General features: G+C 27.7%; 1 protein-coding gene across 3 annotated transcripts; it reads right to left on the bottom strand.

Annotated features, from left to right (window-relative positions):
* Positions 1-202: 202 nt before the first annotated feature.
* LOC112710321 (uncharacterized) lies at positions 203-4,003 on the bottom strand. 3 transcript variants are annotated; one of them, XM_025762492.3, is made up of 3 exons: positions 3,705-4,003; positions 2,334-2,455; positions 203-849 (listed from the first exon to the last, which is right to left on the bottom strand). In XM_025762492.3, exons 1-3 carry the CDS (start codon positions 3,932-3,934, stop codon positions 821-823), a joined length of 381 nt encoding a protein of 126 aa, XP_025618277.1. In that variant the 5' UTR covers positions 3,935-4,003; the 3' UTR covers positions 203-820. The 3 variants fall into 3 exon arrangements, with proteins under 3 accessions (XP_025618277.1, XP_025618278.1, XP_025618276.1); XM_025762493.3 differs by having other exon boundaries at positions 203-583; XM_025762491.3 differs by having other exon boundaries at positions 203-562.
* Positions 4,004-18,203: the final 14,200 nt, after the last annotated feature.

Here is an 18,203-nt window from a genome sequence, read left to right as displayed (position 1 = left end):
GCTGTGTACCCAAATTGTAGTGGTATTAAATATTAATATATAAATAATGTTTTTCACGTTACCCGGACCGGCTAGGTGACCGGTTTCTGGTTATTCCGGTTGAACCGGTCGGTCCGGTTCGGTTTTTAGAACCATGATAAATATACGATTTAGCTAACATGTACTTTAAGGGTATATGTTAAAATTACCAATTAAAAAAAAGTTTTATAGAAAAAATACAAACTTTCCAATGCATTTATTAAAATAATAATTTTAAAAACTTCTACCAATAATAACATTAACATGTGCTAAACCCATAAATATATTGGCTGCTAGCATCCAAATATAGATAGATATAAGAAGGAACTCAGACTTCTAACAAGTGCAGACTCTCCTTGTTATAATACTACCAAACAACTCACCATAGATCCTCATCTCTGGCATGGACTAAATTAACATCCTTTAGTGCAGGATCTTCATCAACCACCTTGAAAACAACCCTTTCATGGATGCAGAAATTCTTGGAAGACATTGCTTTCTTTGTTGAAGTATTACTTCTTTCCCTTCTTGCCTTGCTTCTTCTCTGTATGATATCAACAAAGAACTCCAGATGTGTTTGGAGAAGCCAAAAGATAAAAATTGTTTCAATAATTACTTATCTGCATAATCACTTTGTTATATAATTGATTATCTGGGAGTTAATTAATGTTTAGATACTTTAACTCGAGAGATTTAAGATAATACGTTGTGTTTGGACCATTCAAAAGAATGTTACTTTTTGTATGGTAAAATTACTGATAAGGTTATAGAATGATTGCTTACATTATTTAGTACTTAGGAGTTAGGATCCATTTGGTAAAAGCAACATTTCTGAAACAATAATCAGCTTTTACTTACAATCATAAACTTCAAAAAAAGATTTATACTTATAAACTATTTCGCAACTTACAATCTATTTTTTTATTTACCAAACTATTAGATTGTTTCAAAAAACTGTTTATAGAGATTATAAAACATGCTCTAGGTGCATTAGTGATAAGGGTTCATGAGTAGTGACGGATCGAGAAAATTTTATTAGTAGGGGCAAAATATGTATAAGATGATAATAATTTTATAATTGTATTTTATTATGATAAAATATAATTAATCTTCTAGCTATTTAACTAATAAATAAAAACACCTATATAGTAATTTAAATAATAACATATAACTTAAAATTTTATTCTTTTAAATTTGATATTTTGAAAAAATTGAATAATTCTTTCATTGTTAATACAATTAAATATTTTATTTTTTATATATATTACTAAATAAATATTTAAAAATTCATGTCTTATAAAATTATAAAATTGACTCTTTATAATATTCATAATTAAATTTTTTTTAATTGATGTCATTATTACTAGAAACACTAGAATTAACTTTAAAAGAAGAAACATCAATAGATATCCATATATTTGGATGTTATTTTTCATTTTAACTGTTCTTTGTTGTTAGTTAATCTTACTATATTTTAAAATTTAAATTACTAATGGATCTTATTATACAATAATATTTAACCATGTAATAAAAAAATACAATAATATAATTAAAAAATAAAATATAAAATAATTGAATGAATTAAAAATATAAAAAATAAAAATAAATCTTTAATTGTATCAAGAAAATTAAAAAATGAAGTTAATGAATCTTATTAGAAAACAGAGAGTCAAAAAAGAATAACAAAAGAAGAAAATTAAAATTTTAGAGAACATACAAAAATTATGTTTTTAATACTTAAATTTAAATTATTAACTTAATTTTTAATTATCTTTTTATTATTATTTAATTATTTTTATAATCAATATAATATTATTATAAAATAGTGAGATTTTTTTTATACATTATGAAAATAGAGATAGATTGAACAAAATTATAATGGAGTCAAATTTATTTATTGAATGGAGGCAAATAAATTTTTATCTCATATACTACATATAATTCTATAAAATTTTAATGGGGGCACTTGCCCCCACACCTCCCAAGATGGATCCGTCCCTGTAATCATGAGTCCTAATCTTTCCATCCAATTTTTTCAATTTTAGTAACACCACACTTGACTTCATCTTGTGGATTTTGACTCAAAAACATATTTGAGACAAATATAAAGAAGGAAACAGTATGCGGGCCTGAATGACTTGCTCAATTTCTCAACTGTAACAGGTTCACTTGAGATTTGAGAATAAAGTACACATAATCCTAAACATATCAACATACACAAACTGCACTACATCTCTTTGCGTAAGTATCTATACAAGAAGATATATATTAAAAGTCTGTATTAATATGAGAGTGCTGAGGACAAATTTGCTAACCTTGTTTCCTCCTTGCTTCAGATTTTGCAAAGAATTCTCTCCATTCATCAGTTAGAACAAAAATTGGCTCGTCATCTTCTTCCTCGTCATGTAGCTCCACATGCTCCAGCTCTTGTGAACTCCTGATACAAACAAAAAAGCATCGGAATAAGATCACCTTTCAAAGATAAAGAAAAACAACAACAAAGTCTTATCCCATTAGATTGAAAAAGTTACATGGATCAAATGAAGACAAAGATAAACAAAGAGGAGATATATATAGTACTCAATGCGTTTCATGGCTTCGTAGTTACAACAACAAAATGGATATACCGGCAATGAAATCATGTGTAAACAAAATTGTAGAGCTCAATTTCCCTAGTCAACCAGGACAGCACAACATACAGTATCTAATAGTAACATTGAACAATGTCACACTTATTTTGGCGATGGAAAAAAATGGATAATCAAACTAACCAGGACAATTATCACAGGAAAAATTCCTTAATTTTAAGGAAAAGATTATATATATAGTCAGCTTGTGATCTTAAGGAAAAACTCTTAGCTGGGGTGACAACAGTTCAATTACAAAAGTGAATAGGTGATCGACATTACCCGATCACAAATTTGTCCATCGTTAGAGATCACAGAGACAGTTTCTCACACAATAATCCAATTCTAGGTTTCTACCAAGAACAGCAGGTTTCCCTTAAACTTTTAGTGTGAAGTGTGCCATTTTAGTTCCCTAAACACAAGGTGGAACTCAAAATCTAACTATCCAATGGTTGAATTCAGAATCTGTATACTCTTCAACACTTCCCAACATTGCACTTTCTAGAGCCTAGAAGCATGGACAGGCCGACTAAGTGAGGTGTCTGTGTCCTATCATTTTAAAAATTGTGTGTCGAGTGTCCGTATCCTTGCTTTTGCTTCATAGATTATGAGTGTTTCTAAATGACTAAATGTGATGCAGTAGATTCGTGCTCATCCAGCATTTTTTTTTCATAAAATCCTCCCTAACAAGAATAATTCCAAGATTCAAACCCCTTAACATTAAAAACCATATAGTTCTCCTGCAATCGCAATCTAGTTCAACTACTGCCATAAATTACTTAAGCAAAAGCAAACTTCAATTTGATTCTGCAAACTGTCTAACACAAACTTAAATTTCCAACTACAATAAGGGTCTAAGAATTCTGCAAGAAACCCTAACACTGGAAACTTCCATATTGCTATAACCTATATATTTCCATTCTCTAACGATCCTATGAAATTAGCTACAGTTAAACCTTTGATCTTGCTTTTTTTCTTTTACTTTTTTTTCTTCTCAACACAACTAGTATTTCAATATAAGAAAGAAAACACTGAAAGAGGAGAACGAAAGAATCTTACTGTGCAACAAAAGCGTTGGATTCTTCATTATACTTAGTAGCCTGTGAAGTTGGAAGGTGTAAGGGAGCAAAGAGGTGTGGATTCTGAGGAAGAGGACGGAGATACTGTGGCGGCGGTGGGAAGTGGTGGGTGTGGAGTGGGCAGTGGTGGCAGTGACCGCGGAGGGGGCAGTGGGGACAGTGTGCGTGTGGAAATGACTTCCGTACCCTGAATTCTTGTGACGAAGCCATCTTCCGTTACACTACGATTTTAGGTTCACCCACAACGGAAGAGAAATGTGATACCAACAAAGGATTTGTTTGATAAGTTTTCAAGAAAACATTTTTTTTTAGTTATTTTTTTTTTTAAGATTTTATAAAAAAGTAAAAGTAATTTTATATTTGGGTATTTTATACAAAAAGATCTTTTTATTTATCAATTATGTTTGGATATAACAATATAAAAATATTTTTTGTTTATTTATTATATAAAAAATATTTTTTTAAAAAAAAATAAATTATAGTTTTTCAAAAAAGATGTTTTTTCTGATTTTTTTAGTATTTTTACTTTTACTCCTTGAAATTTGTTAAACATATTAAAAAATAAAAAAAACTTTTTTTATTAAAATAATAATGTCCAAACAAGCGCAAAAAAAAAGGATGACTTGGTGTTGCAAATGTATAAACAGTAAGCGAATAAACTCCTATTTTTAGGCTTTTTTTAATAAAAAATCATATTTATGTTTTTAGTTAAAATTCAAAATATTCACTGTTTTAGATATTATTTTTTTATTTTGTAGCCTTTTATGTGAAGTTGATAATTGAGAATTATTAAATAAAAATTTAGCCAAATCATTTAAATTATTTAATAGCTCTTAATTATCAATTTCATGTGAAATTAACTGAGATAAGGTTCAATGTAGTCCCTGAAGTTGTACTCGAGCCTCATAGTAGTCCCTGAACTTAAAAGTTCCTCAGAGTCATCCCCGAACTTGCACTCCGGGACTCAAAGTGGTCCTTCCGGCAATTTCAGCACATGTGGCACAACCGGAAAGCTTAGCTGGCAGCGTTAGTGATACGTGGGACTCACAACGGCTAGCTGATGTGGCAGAGTAAACTCTTCCGACTCAATTTGGTCCCTCAGGTGAAGTTAAAACCCTAATCCCCTTTTTTGAAGACCACATTGTTCACTCTGTTGTCTTCTCGTCGGTGCTGTGTTCTTTTGTTCTTCCTCTCTGAAGCCTGAAGGTTATGGCTAGCACGAGCAATGCATCTGGGAGCTCGAACAACCCACTATCGTTTGGAAGCATCATGAGGAGAATGAACAGAAACAGAAAAGCTCGTTTGCCAGAATAGTGTGCCTGCGGGTTGAGACCGGTGCTGCAGTGGTCAGGGACGGATTTTAATCCAGGGAGACCGTTCATGGGTTGCTCTAACTACAATGTAAATATTATTGTTGTTGATTGTTGTATTTATGGATATAAATTTTGCTGATTGAATTTTTTTTGATGTGCAGACTGTGGGTAAGAAATGGTGTGGATTGTTTATGTGGGTTGATAAAGTTTTGGAAGATGTCATGCCATGTGATGATAGAACAAGACATTCAGTTGATGATGAAGAATGGAAGATGAAGATGGCTTGAAAATTTGGTAAATTAGAAGCTGAAATTAGAGTTCTAAAAAGGGGAGAATTTTGATGTTTGTGTTCATGCTGTTGATTGTAATTGGTGTTCTTGTATTAAAGCTGGATAGACAACAGGGTCAACTGTATCTAGCAAAAAACAAATGACATGCATGTTATATGCATTCCTTGTTCATGTACTTGTTCCTATCCTTTTGTTTGAAAGAAATGGAAATTAAAGTGTTTGATTATATGCATACTTTTGTTCCTAGACTTCTTTTCAATGAAATAAAAATGGACAGGATTTGAACTACTCTTAAGTTTGTAACAGAGGATAAGATATAAACAAAAGACTGAGAAAACTCAATTCAATAAAGTCATAATTCATAATTCATATTGGTAATGTTTGATTCAAAAAAGACACAATATAGAGCCAAAACATCAAGTATATCAAAGTTGTTGACATATTGACTTGATAAAATTTAAATACTAAAATCTCCAACACTGGGACAATATTTTAGGCATTGTAAACAACATCAGCAAAATAGAAACAAAAAAACAACTTGCTTTTCCTAAACATAATCATCCTAATCTTCATTTTTTGTGTTTGGGTGCCTTGAATCCAGGGTTGGGCACAAACTTCATAAAATTTGCAAGCCTTGTAGCAGTTTCCTGTGTTGCACTTTGCATAGGGCCACTTGTTCAAATACTCCCAAACTTCCTTATTAACCCTTTCAATCTTTTGATGATATCAAGGAAGCCATCTTGGCTAGTACACCTTGCACAATCCCAAAGTAGCCCTCTAAGCTGGAGATCCTTCCATTGCTTATTGAAGTTCTTCCACAGATGCCAAACACAGAATCTGTGATGGACATCTAGAAAATCTCCTTAACTGCATTTATAAGGCCCTGTTTCAGATCCCAAAGAAGGGGTCAGATAGTTGTTTTCGAGCAGCAAAACTGTCCCTACAGTTATATAAGTGACATCAAAATAGTCCCTAGACTTTTTCAAGTGACATCAAACTAGTCCCTAAACTTATGTAAATGACATCAAATTAGTCCCTACACAGCACTGTTACAGAACATTATGCAGAACAGGATAAATGAGTAACAATAGATTGACAGAACATTATGCAGCATATAATCAGTCCAGGATTAATTCTGCATATATAGACAGCAGCCCAATGCATTAACATCATATAATCAATCCAGGATTAATTCAGCATATATAATCAGCAATATGTGCCTTAAATCAAATTGGCAAATAAATCACAAGGATAGACACCAAACTTCACTCTCCGTGTAGTTCCCCACAAAACCCAAGACCAATACCCTTTTTTTTTCTTTTACAACTGAGGGAAATATATATATATATATATATACAACTACAATTTACTACCAACAAAAAAAAGCACACAGAAATAAAGAAAATCTGCCAAATTTGGAGCTAAAGTAATCACTAACTAGAGAGGTTAAAAAACAATAAAATAATATACAACACTGAAGGTGGAGATGAAACAAGAAAAACCATCTAGAAATAGTAATGGTAAATAGTAGTTCTCTAGACACTAACTTCAATCTTGGTGCATCAAACCATTCAAATTTACATACCCTTTCCCACAACTAATCCACTAGTCCAGACCAAATTCATCAAACAATTTGACTATTCCAATAGCTAAGTTAACTTCATTAGCAATTGCAAAACTTACTTTATATTACTCTAACTTATGTATGCAAGAATCCTTTATGATCAAACACTCAGTTTAACTAAACAGCATTACATATTACATTCAGTTTAACTAAACCAACCCAATACAAAGAAAGGCAATTAGGTAAATCAGCCAAATTCAGAATCCATTATCAGAGTTACAAAAAATTTCAACTCTCAAAAGATCTTTAATTCTACTGTGATCATGCAAACTCTGTTTAACAAATTCATTGATCAGAGTCATTTTCCTGAAATACATTAACAGTTTGAAAACTCCTCCACTAAGAGTAGTAAATCCTAACACATAAAGAACAGGTTTTCATATCATCAAAATACAAGAAACACTCACACTCTACAATTTTCTTGGCCAAACCACTACGAAAGCCAGTAGTGATCAAACCCTAGCACAGAGAACAGAATAGAGGTGTTCATACCCACCAATTATAATCGAAAAAAGGGGCTAAACTTTTTGTGAATATTAGATTAACAACAATATCAAAAAACAGAGGAACCACATTTTTTTTTTCATTTTTGGCTTACCTTTTTCAGAGAAACCAGGCTTCCCATGATTTTTTTTTCATTTTTGGCAAACGAGCTTCTCTGTTTCTGTTCATTCTCCTCATGATGCTTCCAAACGATAGTGGGTTGTTCGAGCTCCCAGCTACATTGCTCGTGCTAGCCATAACCTTCGGGCTTCAGAGAGGGAGAACAGAAGAACACAGCACCGACGAGGAGACAGCAGAGTGAACAATGTGGCCTTCAAAAAAGGGGATTAGGGTTTTAACTTCACCTGAGGGACCAAATTGAGTCGGAAGAGTTTACTCTGCCACATCAGCTAGCCGTTGTGAGTCCCACGTGTCACCAACGCTGCCAGCTAAGCTTTCCGGTTGCGTCACGTGTGCTGAAATTGCCGGAAGGACCACTTTGAGTCCTGGAGTGCAAGTTCGGGGATGACTCTGAGGAATTTTTAAGTTCAGGGACTACTATGAGGCTCGAGTACAACTTCAGGGACTACATTGAGACTTATCTTGAAGTTAACTATATCTATGTTCAATGACGGAGTAAATTTTGGGGGACTAAATAGATAGAAGATAATTGTCAATATGCTTTTCATATGAACTCCATTTAAGATAAACTCGTCTAACCTCATCTCTCTGATTTGGGTGATGTTACCAAATTTGAAGTCGTTTTCTAGGGTTTTGTTCCAAAGAATTAATGTCAAACTCATCAGATGCAACTCTTTGAACTTTTGAAGGTTGTATCTCACTTTTTTCATGATTCATTAAAGTAGAAGAACTATGTACATGTGTTGATATTGTAAAAGTTATATGTTCTCCTTTTTGAATATTAGCATTTCTCTTAAAAAATGCATCAATTCTTTGATTTTTCATGATTATTTTATATAAAAATTTGAATATATATCCTGTAAAATATGTAAAAAAGAAGTTAGAAAGATAAATATTAAAATTTATAATATTTATTGAAATTTTTTATCAATTTATACAAATACAATAATCTCAATATTTATTGAATATTCTAATATTTTTTATCATAAAAAAATTAAATTAAATTAATAGTAAAATATAAAATAATATTAAATTACATAAATAAAATACCTAATTTTTTATATTTGAACTTATAAAGGTAGAGAGGGTGTTGCTTATTGAATAGAGGAGCTGCAAAATGTGAATACACTCAATTTAGTCCAAATCTAACATGTTTGAATGTTTAAAACTAAAAACCATCGTGCAATAAAAGTAAGAGATGAAAATTGAATTTTAGTATTTTAAGTCATAATAAAATATTTAAGTCAATTGAACTATTATTTATTGTTTGAAGAAGTATTACTAATTTTTTTCACAAAAATTTGGAAAATCATGACCCCCTTGTCTGTACTAAACTCCACCCCTGCTTGTGTTTTCACCATATTATAATGCAGTTAGAAATTGCACAATTAAAAAAATGCAGTATAGTGAAGCACTAGCGCATTCACTATTATCGCTATAGCAGTGAAACAGATCTCGAACTATAGCGTAAGTTTGCATATGATATTATTACTAATATGTAAATGTTACTTATATAAAAATGTAAATATAATAGAGTAGAAAGTTAGACATTTTTGCCTAATCTCTAGAAGCTTCAGTTAGTTAGACTCAACCCTTTATACATGTGTATATAAGAAAACTTTACTGTACGTGTTGTTAGAGGTTTAGGATTATAGCTCCATCTCAGATTAATAGATGAACATCACTCTCTCTCTTCAATCTTTGTTTTTATCTTCTCTCTAACTTCCTTTTCTGATCACATTTTCATCTATAACTGAGAGTTTAGGACCACTATAGATAACTTATTACTATTAAATATAGATTTTTTTATATATTAAATAATCATCCAAATATTTTTTGTCAGCAAAAAAAAAAGAAAAAACAACGAGATTGCAACATCATAACGTTCATCTACGGAGTTGTTAGATATGAGATTTGTAATTTGTTTTTGGATGAAGAAAATGAGATTTGTGATTTATTCTTAGATAAGACAGAAGATGAGTTCGTTGCTAGTGATTAGAGGGAGACAAGATAGTGTGATGATGGTAGTGGTAAAGAGAAGGAGGCAGTGATATTGGCAATGGCGATGATGGTGACAATAATGGTGATAATTGGAGAAGAGAATGGTGGTGAGGAAGAATTTAGGTGGTGGTGAAATTTGGGACCAGAATGATAATGCTGTGGAATAAAATTAGAATTTAGGATTAAATTAGAGGGTAGTTTAAAAATTTTAAATAATTTTTTAGGATTTAGGTAATTTTATCCTCAAAAGTCCATCATTCATAAACCCACCAAAAAATATTTACAAATTGAACCCCTTTTTTATTTTTAAAAAATCAATAATTAGATATTTGCTTTTATATCTTTTTGGTTTTTTAAATTGTTTTCCTTTCTTTTCTAAACCTTCTTTCCAATATTGAAGAGTAGAAAATTTTTGCTAGAGTTTTCTCCTGCACTCAGCCAGCATCATCACGGTTTCTTTTACACTCAATGCCACCGTCTAAATTTCGGGTCGTTGCCGCAGCGGTATTCATTTCCATCTCTGTCTTATTTTTTTTAAAATTTTATCTTTCCGAGACTGATAATGTTTGATGTTTATTTAGCAAGTATTTCATATCAATTGGTGAAAGGTCCTCTTATGTTTATTCTTGGCATTATAGGAGAGATTCTCGGAAACTTATATAACTTTATGCTGAACAAAAGTTTTTATATATACAATTTTATTAATGAGTAAGCATGACTATACTTAATTGCTTACAATAAAATTAGACATTTTATAATATTGTATAGTGTATTATTCCACCAACCTAATTTTCGTTATCATTTAATATTGCAGGAAAGGCACAATATGCAAAATTGTGCTTGCTTGTGTAATCTCCATTTTTACCTCCTTTCTTCTTTTTGGATTGCCATGGTTTGTATCTTGCCAACCTTGTCCTCTTGATGCAACAGAGCCTTGTCCAACAATAGGCCGATCCGGCAACTTCAAGAAATTCCAATGCCCTCCCGATCACTACAATGATCTTGCCAGCCTCATTTTTAATACAAACGATGATGCTATTAGAAATCTATTTAGCAGGAACACTAATGATGAGTTTCAGTATTTATCAATGTTCATCTTTTTCATCACATGCTTTTTCTTAAGTATCTTTACCTATGGAGTTGTTGCTCCAGCTGGTCTCTTTGTGCCAATTATTGTTACTGGTGCATCATATGGTCGCTTTGTTGGCATGTTGGTAGGTAAAAGGACCAATCTTCACCATGGCTTTTATGCTGTTCTTGGTGCTGCGTTTTTTCTCGGTGTATCGATGAGGACAACAGTTTCTCTATGTGTAATTATGCTGGAATTGACGAATAATTTGTTATTGCTACCATTGATCATGATGGTGCTTTTGGTATCCAAGACTGTAGCTGATGCTTTCAATGCAAATATATATGACCTTAATATGAAAGCCAAAAGTTTTCCTTATTTAGAAACTCATGCAAATATATGTGACCTTACAATCTGAATTATATAACAAAACAAGTATAATCACCCGTGCGATGCACGTGAGAAGATTGAAATTATAATTTTAAATTATTTTTTTTGAAATTAATTTAAATTATAATAATTTAATTAATAAAAAAATAACATATTATGCATTTTTTTTAATTCGGTGTTAATTGGATTAATTCTAAAATAGTTATTAATCGGTTTTAATAATGTACTTTTTTCAATAAATCACACATGTATACTGAATGTGATCATAAATAATATAGTAATAATAGTTAAATCCACCAACAAATATATTAGCTATATTATCACACTATTAAACAAATTAAATATAAAGACTATTAACACTTATAAATTTATAAAATCGTACTTTCTTTGATTCGTGCGAGGGTTTACTTGTCAAATAAATTTAAAATATAAACAAAAAATATTTATAAGATGGACCTAGCATCACTTGAAAGAATCATGGAAAATAATCAACTTATCTTATCATCCATGAGAACCATTTCTACATAAGTCGTCTTGTTCTTGTCAAATTTGTATGAGACTTTCCATAACCTTATCATTCTTGCCTTTATTTTTCAAACTTTTTCATTACATAATCTACCGTACCATAGGTAACACTGTTGATAGAATCGTAATTAGTAGCCCTTAGGTATGAAAAATAATAAACAGAAGAAAATTTATGTCCGAGGTACGAATTTTTTAAATGATAAATTAAATAATTGTAACAATTCACTATTACTCCTTCTCTATATATATATATACACTAATTATACACGGTAATAATTAGCAAATATCTTCAATGAAGATACTTACTACAGTTAGGTGAAATTTATTTCATTATATTTTATTAATCTTTATGATTAATTCAATAGAGATACTTACTCAATATATATGTTATCTACATTAATTATATGCCAATATTTTTAGAAAAGAGTTAAAAGAGGATATATATAAATATATATAATATCATTGCTATATAGGAAAGTAGGGTTGTCAAACGGGCTAGTCCGGTCCATTTAGGCCCAACCCATTAAGCCAGTGGGTTAAATGGGCTGGCCCGTTTAAGCCCACTTTATTCGCAGGCCAGAATTTTAATTTCTAGCCCGGACCGTTTATGGTCAGTCCAATGGGTTAAACGGGCCAGCCCGTTTATCATTTAATTTTATTTTTTGAAAAATATTTTGACAAAAAATACCACTTTTAGGTCAAAAATCTTTAAAAATAATATTTTTTAGCTGATAGGTCTGATTTTCAGGTCGAATCGAGAGAAATATCAACTAAAAGTACTGATTTTTTTGAAAAAAATGTAAAAAAAAAATAAACGGGCCACCCATTTAGCATACAGGCTAGCCCGAAATTTAAACGGGTTTAATTTTAGAGGTAAAGTCCGTCCATTTAAATGGGTAAACGAATTGGTCCGATGAGTTTAGCCAATTTTGACGGTTCTAATTGGAGGCATACATAAATTGATACATTTTTTTTATTATATTATACAACTTAAAATTGTAGTATCATGTTATTATTAATTCTAGATACTTGCTATAATTATATCAAATTTAATTATGACTCTAAATAAATAAAATATATAACATTCAATATTATTTTTTTTCTTTTTACATTCAATATTTACTGTAAATATAAAAAGTAAGATAATTAATGAAAAAATATGAACAGAAAATAAAATATATTAATTAAAATTCAATTTGTTATCTAATTAATCTTGTGTCCATACGATAAAACTTTATGAAAATGTTATGAATCACAAACTTTTTTTATTCTACATAAAAAAATACTATACGAAACTTTTAGTCGTACAAAAATAATTATAAGAATTAATTATTGATGTTGATATTAATCACAATTAATTATTGATATCCTATTTTTTTTAATATATTTTACCTTTTTTAAAATATAATGCATGTACCATGTAGACCTTTTATTATTATTATTATTATTATTATTATTATTATTATTATTATTATTATCCACTAATTGATATCAAATTAAATAGGTCACTATTAATATGTGCATCAACTATCTTCTAATAAAATTATTATACTTAAATGCAGATTAGAACTATATCAATTGATATAATTAGAATGATTAAAAATATCGATGATTGATACGTAGCTTAATAACGCATTGAATATTGATTATAATTAATTAATTTATATAAATTATAATAAATTGTGAGATTTGAATGGCTAATCAAATTAATTAATTAATATAATTAATTAATTATAATTGATTTGCTTTGACGAATTAAATGAAATAGATTTGGAAACACCTCAAGAGCATGCCACATCAGTTCCATTAGGTAGCGTTTGGTGGAGAGACAGAGACAGAAAGACTGAGACTGAGAGACAGAGACTGAGAGACAAGGATTGAAACAAATCTTAGTATTCTGTTTGGTGCAAAATAGGAGACATGAATTGAAATAAGAATGAAACTCTAATTTAATTTGCACAAAGGGTAAAATTGGAATTAATTAATTGAAATGAAAGTATTTAAGGTATAAAATGTTATTAAAGTTTCAGTCTCCATCTCTAAAAATTTCAGTCCCCTGTGTCCCTACTTTTTGGAGGTACTGAAATACTGAAATTTTGGAGACAGAGACAGAAATTTTAGTACCAGTCTCTGAACTAACAAACACAATACTGAGTCTCAGTCTCTCAGTCTCTGTCCCAATACTTGAAAACAAACGCTACCTTATTAAATACAAAAATTCTATTTTTATATAATAGAATAGAATAGAATAGAATAGAATAGATAGATAATAAAGATATTTTTTTAAATTAGTGTAATTATACATTATTCATTAAATATTTATTATAATATTGTAATATAATTATAATAAAAATATTTTTATAAAATAAATTTATTTAGAGAAATATAAATTGGTTATTAATGGCCGGTGCCATTATCATATAATTATCATATTATATTATTATTATCATTATTATTATCAATATAATTAAAATGATCAAAAATATTTTCGATTGATAATTGATAAGTAGTTTAATAATGTATTAAATATTGATTTTATATAACTATAATAAAGATATTTTCTTAAATTAGTATAATTATATATTATTGCTTAAATACTAATTATAGTATAATTATAATAAAGATATTTTTATAAAATAAACTTAGAAGAGAAAATAGTGTATTAATTTTGGCAGGAAAATAGATTCACGAGGAATCGACACCTCACTTTCATTAGTTGGAAGAAAACCCAATTTTAGTATATTAAGTATATATATAATTACAAACGGTATGAATTTTTAATGCAGATACTAATTGCTACTAATAGAAAAAAATTATATAAATAAAAATTATTCAATCAATTTCGTATGACAAAACAATGGTTAACAAAAAGTATGGAATCTTTTTTTGACATACGTATTATGTCATACGTATAAATTATACGGGTTATCTTATAACTTCATATATATATATATGTATAACAAAGCAGTTTAATATTATATTTTATCTATATTAATTATATGTCAAAATTCTGAAAAAAGAGATAAAAGTGGAGATATATAAATATGTATAATATTATTGTTATATATGAAGCAGTTTTATATTACTATAATTATAGAGACTTACTATAATTATATCAAATTTAATTATGACTGTAAATAAATAAAATAGGAAACAATCAATACTAATTTTTTTCTTTTTATAGTCAAAATTTACTGTAAATATTAAAAATAAAATCACTAATGATTAAAAATTTGAGTAGAAAATAAAACTCCATAAGCTAAATTCAATTTATTAACTAATTAATTTGATGTCCATATATTATTATTATTATTATTATTATTATTATTATTATTATATATTGACTAAAACTGTGAATACATACTAATAAAATTATTACATACAAATGAGAATTAGAATTTTATCAATTATATAAATTCAAAATTATTATTATTATTATTATTGAATAATGATGATAATTCATGTGATAATGAATATTACCTATAAAATATCTAAAATTAAATAATATTCAACAGTAATTATGTAACAATTATAATTCAAAAATTACTGTATATGAAGTTACGTGAATGATTATTATAATTGATATAATTGCTATATATTCTCAATCTTATAGGTTGTATCAATTTAACTATATCAATTATATTCAAATTAGTAGTCAATTATTTTTATGAAAATTCTTGCTATAATCAGGTTATACTTATGAGATTATCTTGTATTAATCGTTATAATTAATTTAATAAAGATATTTATTAAGTATATATGTTATCTATATTAATTATATGCCAATATATATTTGTAAGAATGAGTTTAAAAAAGTGATATATAAATATATATAATATTATTGTTATATAAAAGTTAGATTTAAATAATATATTAAATATTGATTTGATATAATTATAATAAAAATATTTTTCTAAAATAATATAATCATACATTATTCATGAGCTAATTATAATGCAATTAAATATATAATAATATTCTATATTATTTATTTACCGTCATGATTTGATTTGATTGTTTTCTAATTTATTTACTTACATAAATGATTAAAATATATAACATAACTATCGTAATTATTATAATTTTATGATATAATTATAATTAACATATTTTATCATAATTAAATATTGATTTGATATAATTATAATGAAATTTTTTTTTAAAATAATATAATCATATATTATTTATGAGACAATTATAATGCAATTAAAGATATTATTATATCATAATGTCTACTTACTATATTAATATAATATCAAAAGATACATGTTTCATTATTTTTTATAGATAAACGGTTTTTATTGGCAACTAAATTGTGCTTAGGACAACGAAAAACTATATATTTAGGTAGAGTTTTTTTTGTCAAATATAATGAAAATACCAATAAAAAAATAAAGAATAAAAATAAACTTAAATAATATACTTGACACCACTTTATTTTATTAATTATTAAATTATTTAAAAATAGTACATCCACGAAAAATAATCATAATATATAAATTGAGGCAATAATTTAAAATTCTCTAATTATAATTTAATCAAATACTAATATTAAAACCAAAATTACTTAAACAATATTGAATCTATTTTAGTCTTTAGTCACGTATAGTATAAAGTCATTCTCGTAACGACAACCAACTGAAATAATATCGTAAGTATCAACATTTAAAATTCATACAAATTTAAAATTAATAGTACATCAACAGAGTTAAAAACACAACGAAAAGAATGACAAAAGTATTAAGAGTTTGGGACATTTATTTTGCAGCTCACAATAAAAATCTGAGGACACTTGCTGCAATAAGAGCAATTAAAAAAAAAAGAAAAACAAAATCTGAATTTGAATCAAATTGACCAATTTAGGATGGTGAATCTAATGAGAAATTATGCAACCGAATAATTATAATAATTTGATAAAAAAGGAGGATGAGTAAATTATAAATGTTAGATAATTAAAATTATTGATAAGTAGTTTAATAACGATCTACTTAATTTTAATTATTTTAATTATAAAAATAAATTACAAATGTTAGATAATTAAAATTATTGATAAATAGTTTAATAATGAATTAATAATTAAAATATCACAACTGATATTACAATTTTAATCGAATAATTAAAATTATAATAATTTACTCATCCTCCTTTAACCACATTCCATTAGTTGGTCATAATAGGTGAGTAGATCCAACAATCATTCGGTAAAGTAGAAATTATTGTCCCTTCTTTGAACGCTTACATCTATGTAGTTGGAATCCGAATCAGTGAAGACAACTCGATGAGGTATTTTATAGATGTGATGCATTGTAAACGATTGTGGTAAAAGACAATTGAATTGGAACATTAGACGATAAGAACAACTTAGAGTAACAACAATTAATAAATTATTAAAAGAATAATATAATAGAATGAGTATATGAAAAATATTATAAAAAATTATAAATTGTACCTTAAAAGGATCAACTTCAATAAAAAATGAAGAATACATTCTTATTCTATGAAGTAGTAAAAAAATACTAAATATAAAATTATGAGCTGACTCTCAAATTTAGATGTATGTACTACAGAAAAACACTATTTATAGACCTTAGTAAAATAAAAATAAATAGGTAAATTAATTACTATTAAGGCAATTTGTTATTATGTACAGTAATTATGCATTATAATTGATAAGTAGTTTAATAGTGCATTAAATATTGATTTGATATAATTATAATGAAGATATGTTCTTAAATTAGTATAATTATATATTATTCATTAAATATTAAATATAATATAATAATATAATTATAATAAATAATTTAGAATAGATGAAAAATTTTATTCGTTTTGGAGGAAAAACAGACTCACGAGAGAGTGACACGTCACCCTTATTAGCTGGGGAAAAACCCAATTTTAGTATATTAAGTATATTTATTTATTCGTTAGTGTTTTCTTATTTTGAATCTATTTATCCGATGAATGAGTTAGATATTACTTTACTGCATTGACTTTCATTTTATCCCTTTTATTTGTTCTTTTGTTTGTAGGAAAGAAGTTTTGCATCTTTATAAGTATAAGATGAAAGCAAGAGGTATTATTGAACCAACAACAAATCATTGTATTCTAAATATCAAGCTCTAGAGTATTTCAAGTAAAATGGTCTTGAAAAATAAGTTTATTCATAATTGTTTTATGAACTTGAAGCAACTCACACATAATGACTTTTGCTATGTTGGTTGCCTAAAATAAAAAATGATCGAAATACTTTAGGCATTGAAGTAGCAAGAAAAGGTGCAATTGGTTCTAAAAAATTGGAGTAATATCCTGGTGTAATAATTGTGTGACTTTATTTTATTATTGATGTTGTATTTTGTAACTTTATATGATTATTTGTATTAAGTTATATTGTATCATATAATTTAAGATAGATCAATTATATCTTATAAATTCAGGATATGTTTGAACTTTGCTATTATCATTCTTTGGATTAAGTTATATCTATTATACCCAACAATAATTAGTTACGATAATATATAGGTCACTAATAACTTATATTATTTTTTTTGTTATATAACTGACAAATTAAAGAAAATTTGTAATATAGAATTGTAACATGTAGAGAAAGGATAAATTAGTGTATAAAAAATAACCCAATAATTTG

This window comes from Arachis hypogaea, chromosome 9 (assembly GCF_003086295.3).
Source record: "Arachis hypogaea cultivar Tifrunner chromosome 9, arahy.Tifrunner.gnm2.J5K5, whole genome shotgun sequence".
Classification (NCBI taxonomy): Eukaryota; Viridiplantae; Streptophyta; class Magnoliopsida; order Fabales; family Fabaceae; genus Arachis; species Arachis hypogaea.
The sequence above is the reverse complement of the archived record's forward strand: the minus strand, read 5'-3'. Positions and strand labels throughout refer to the sequence as shown.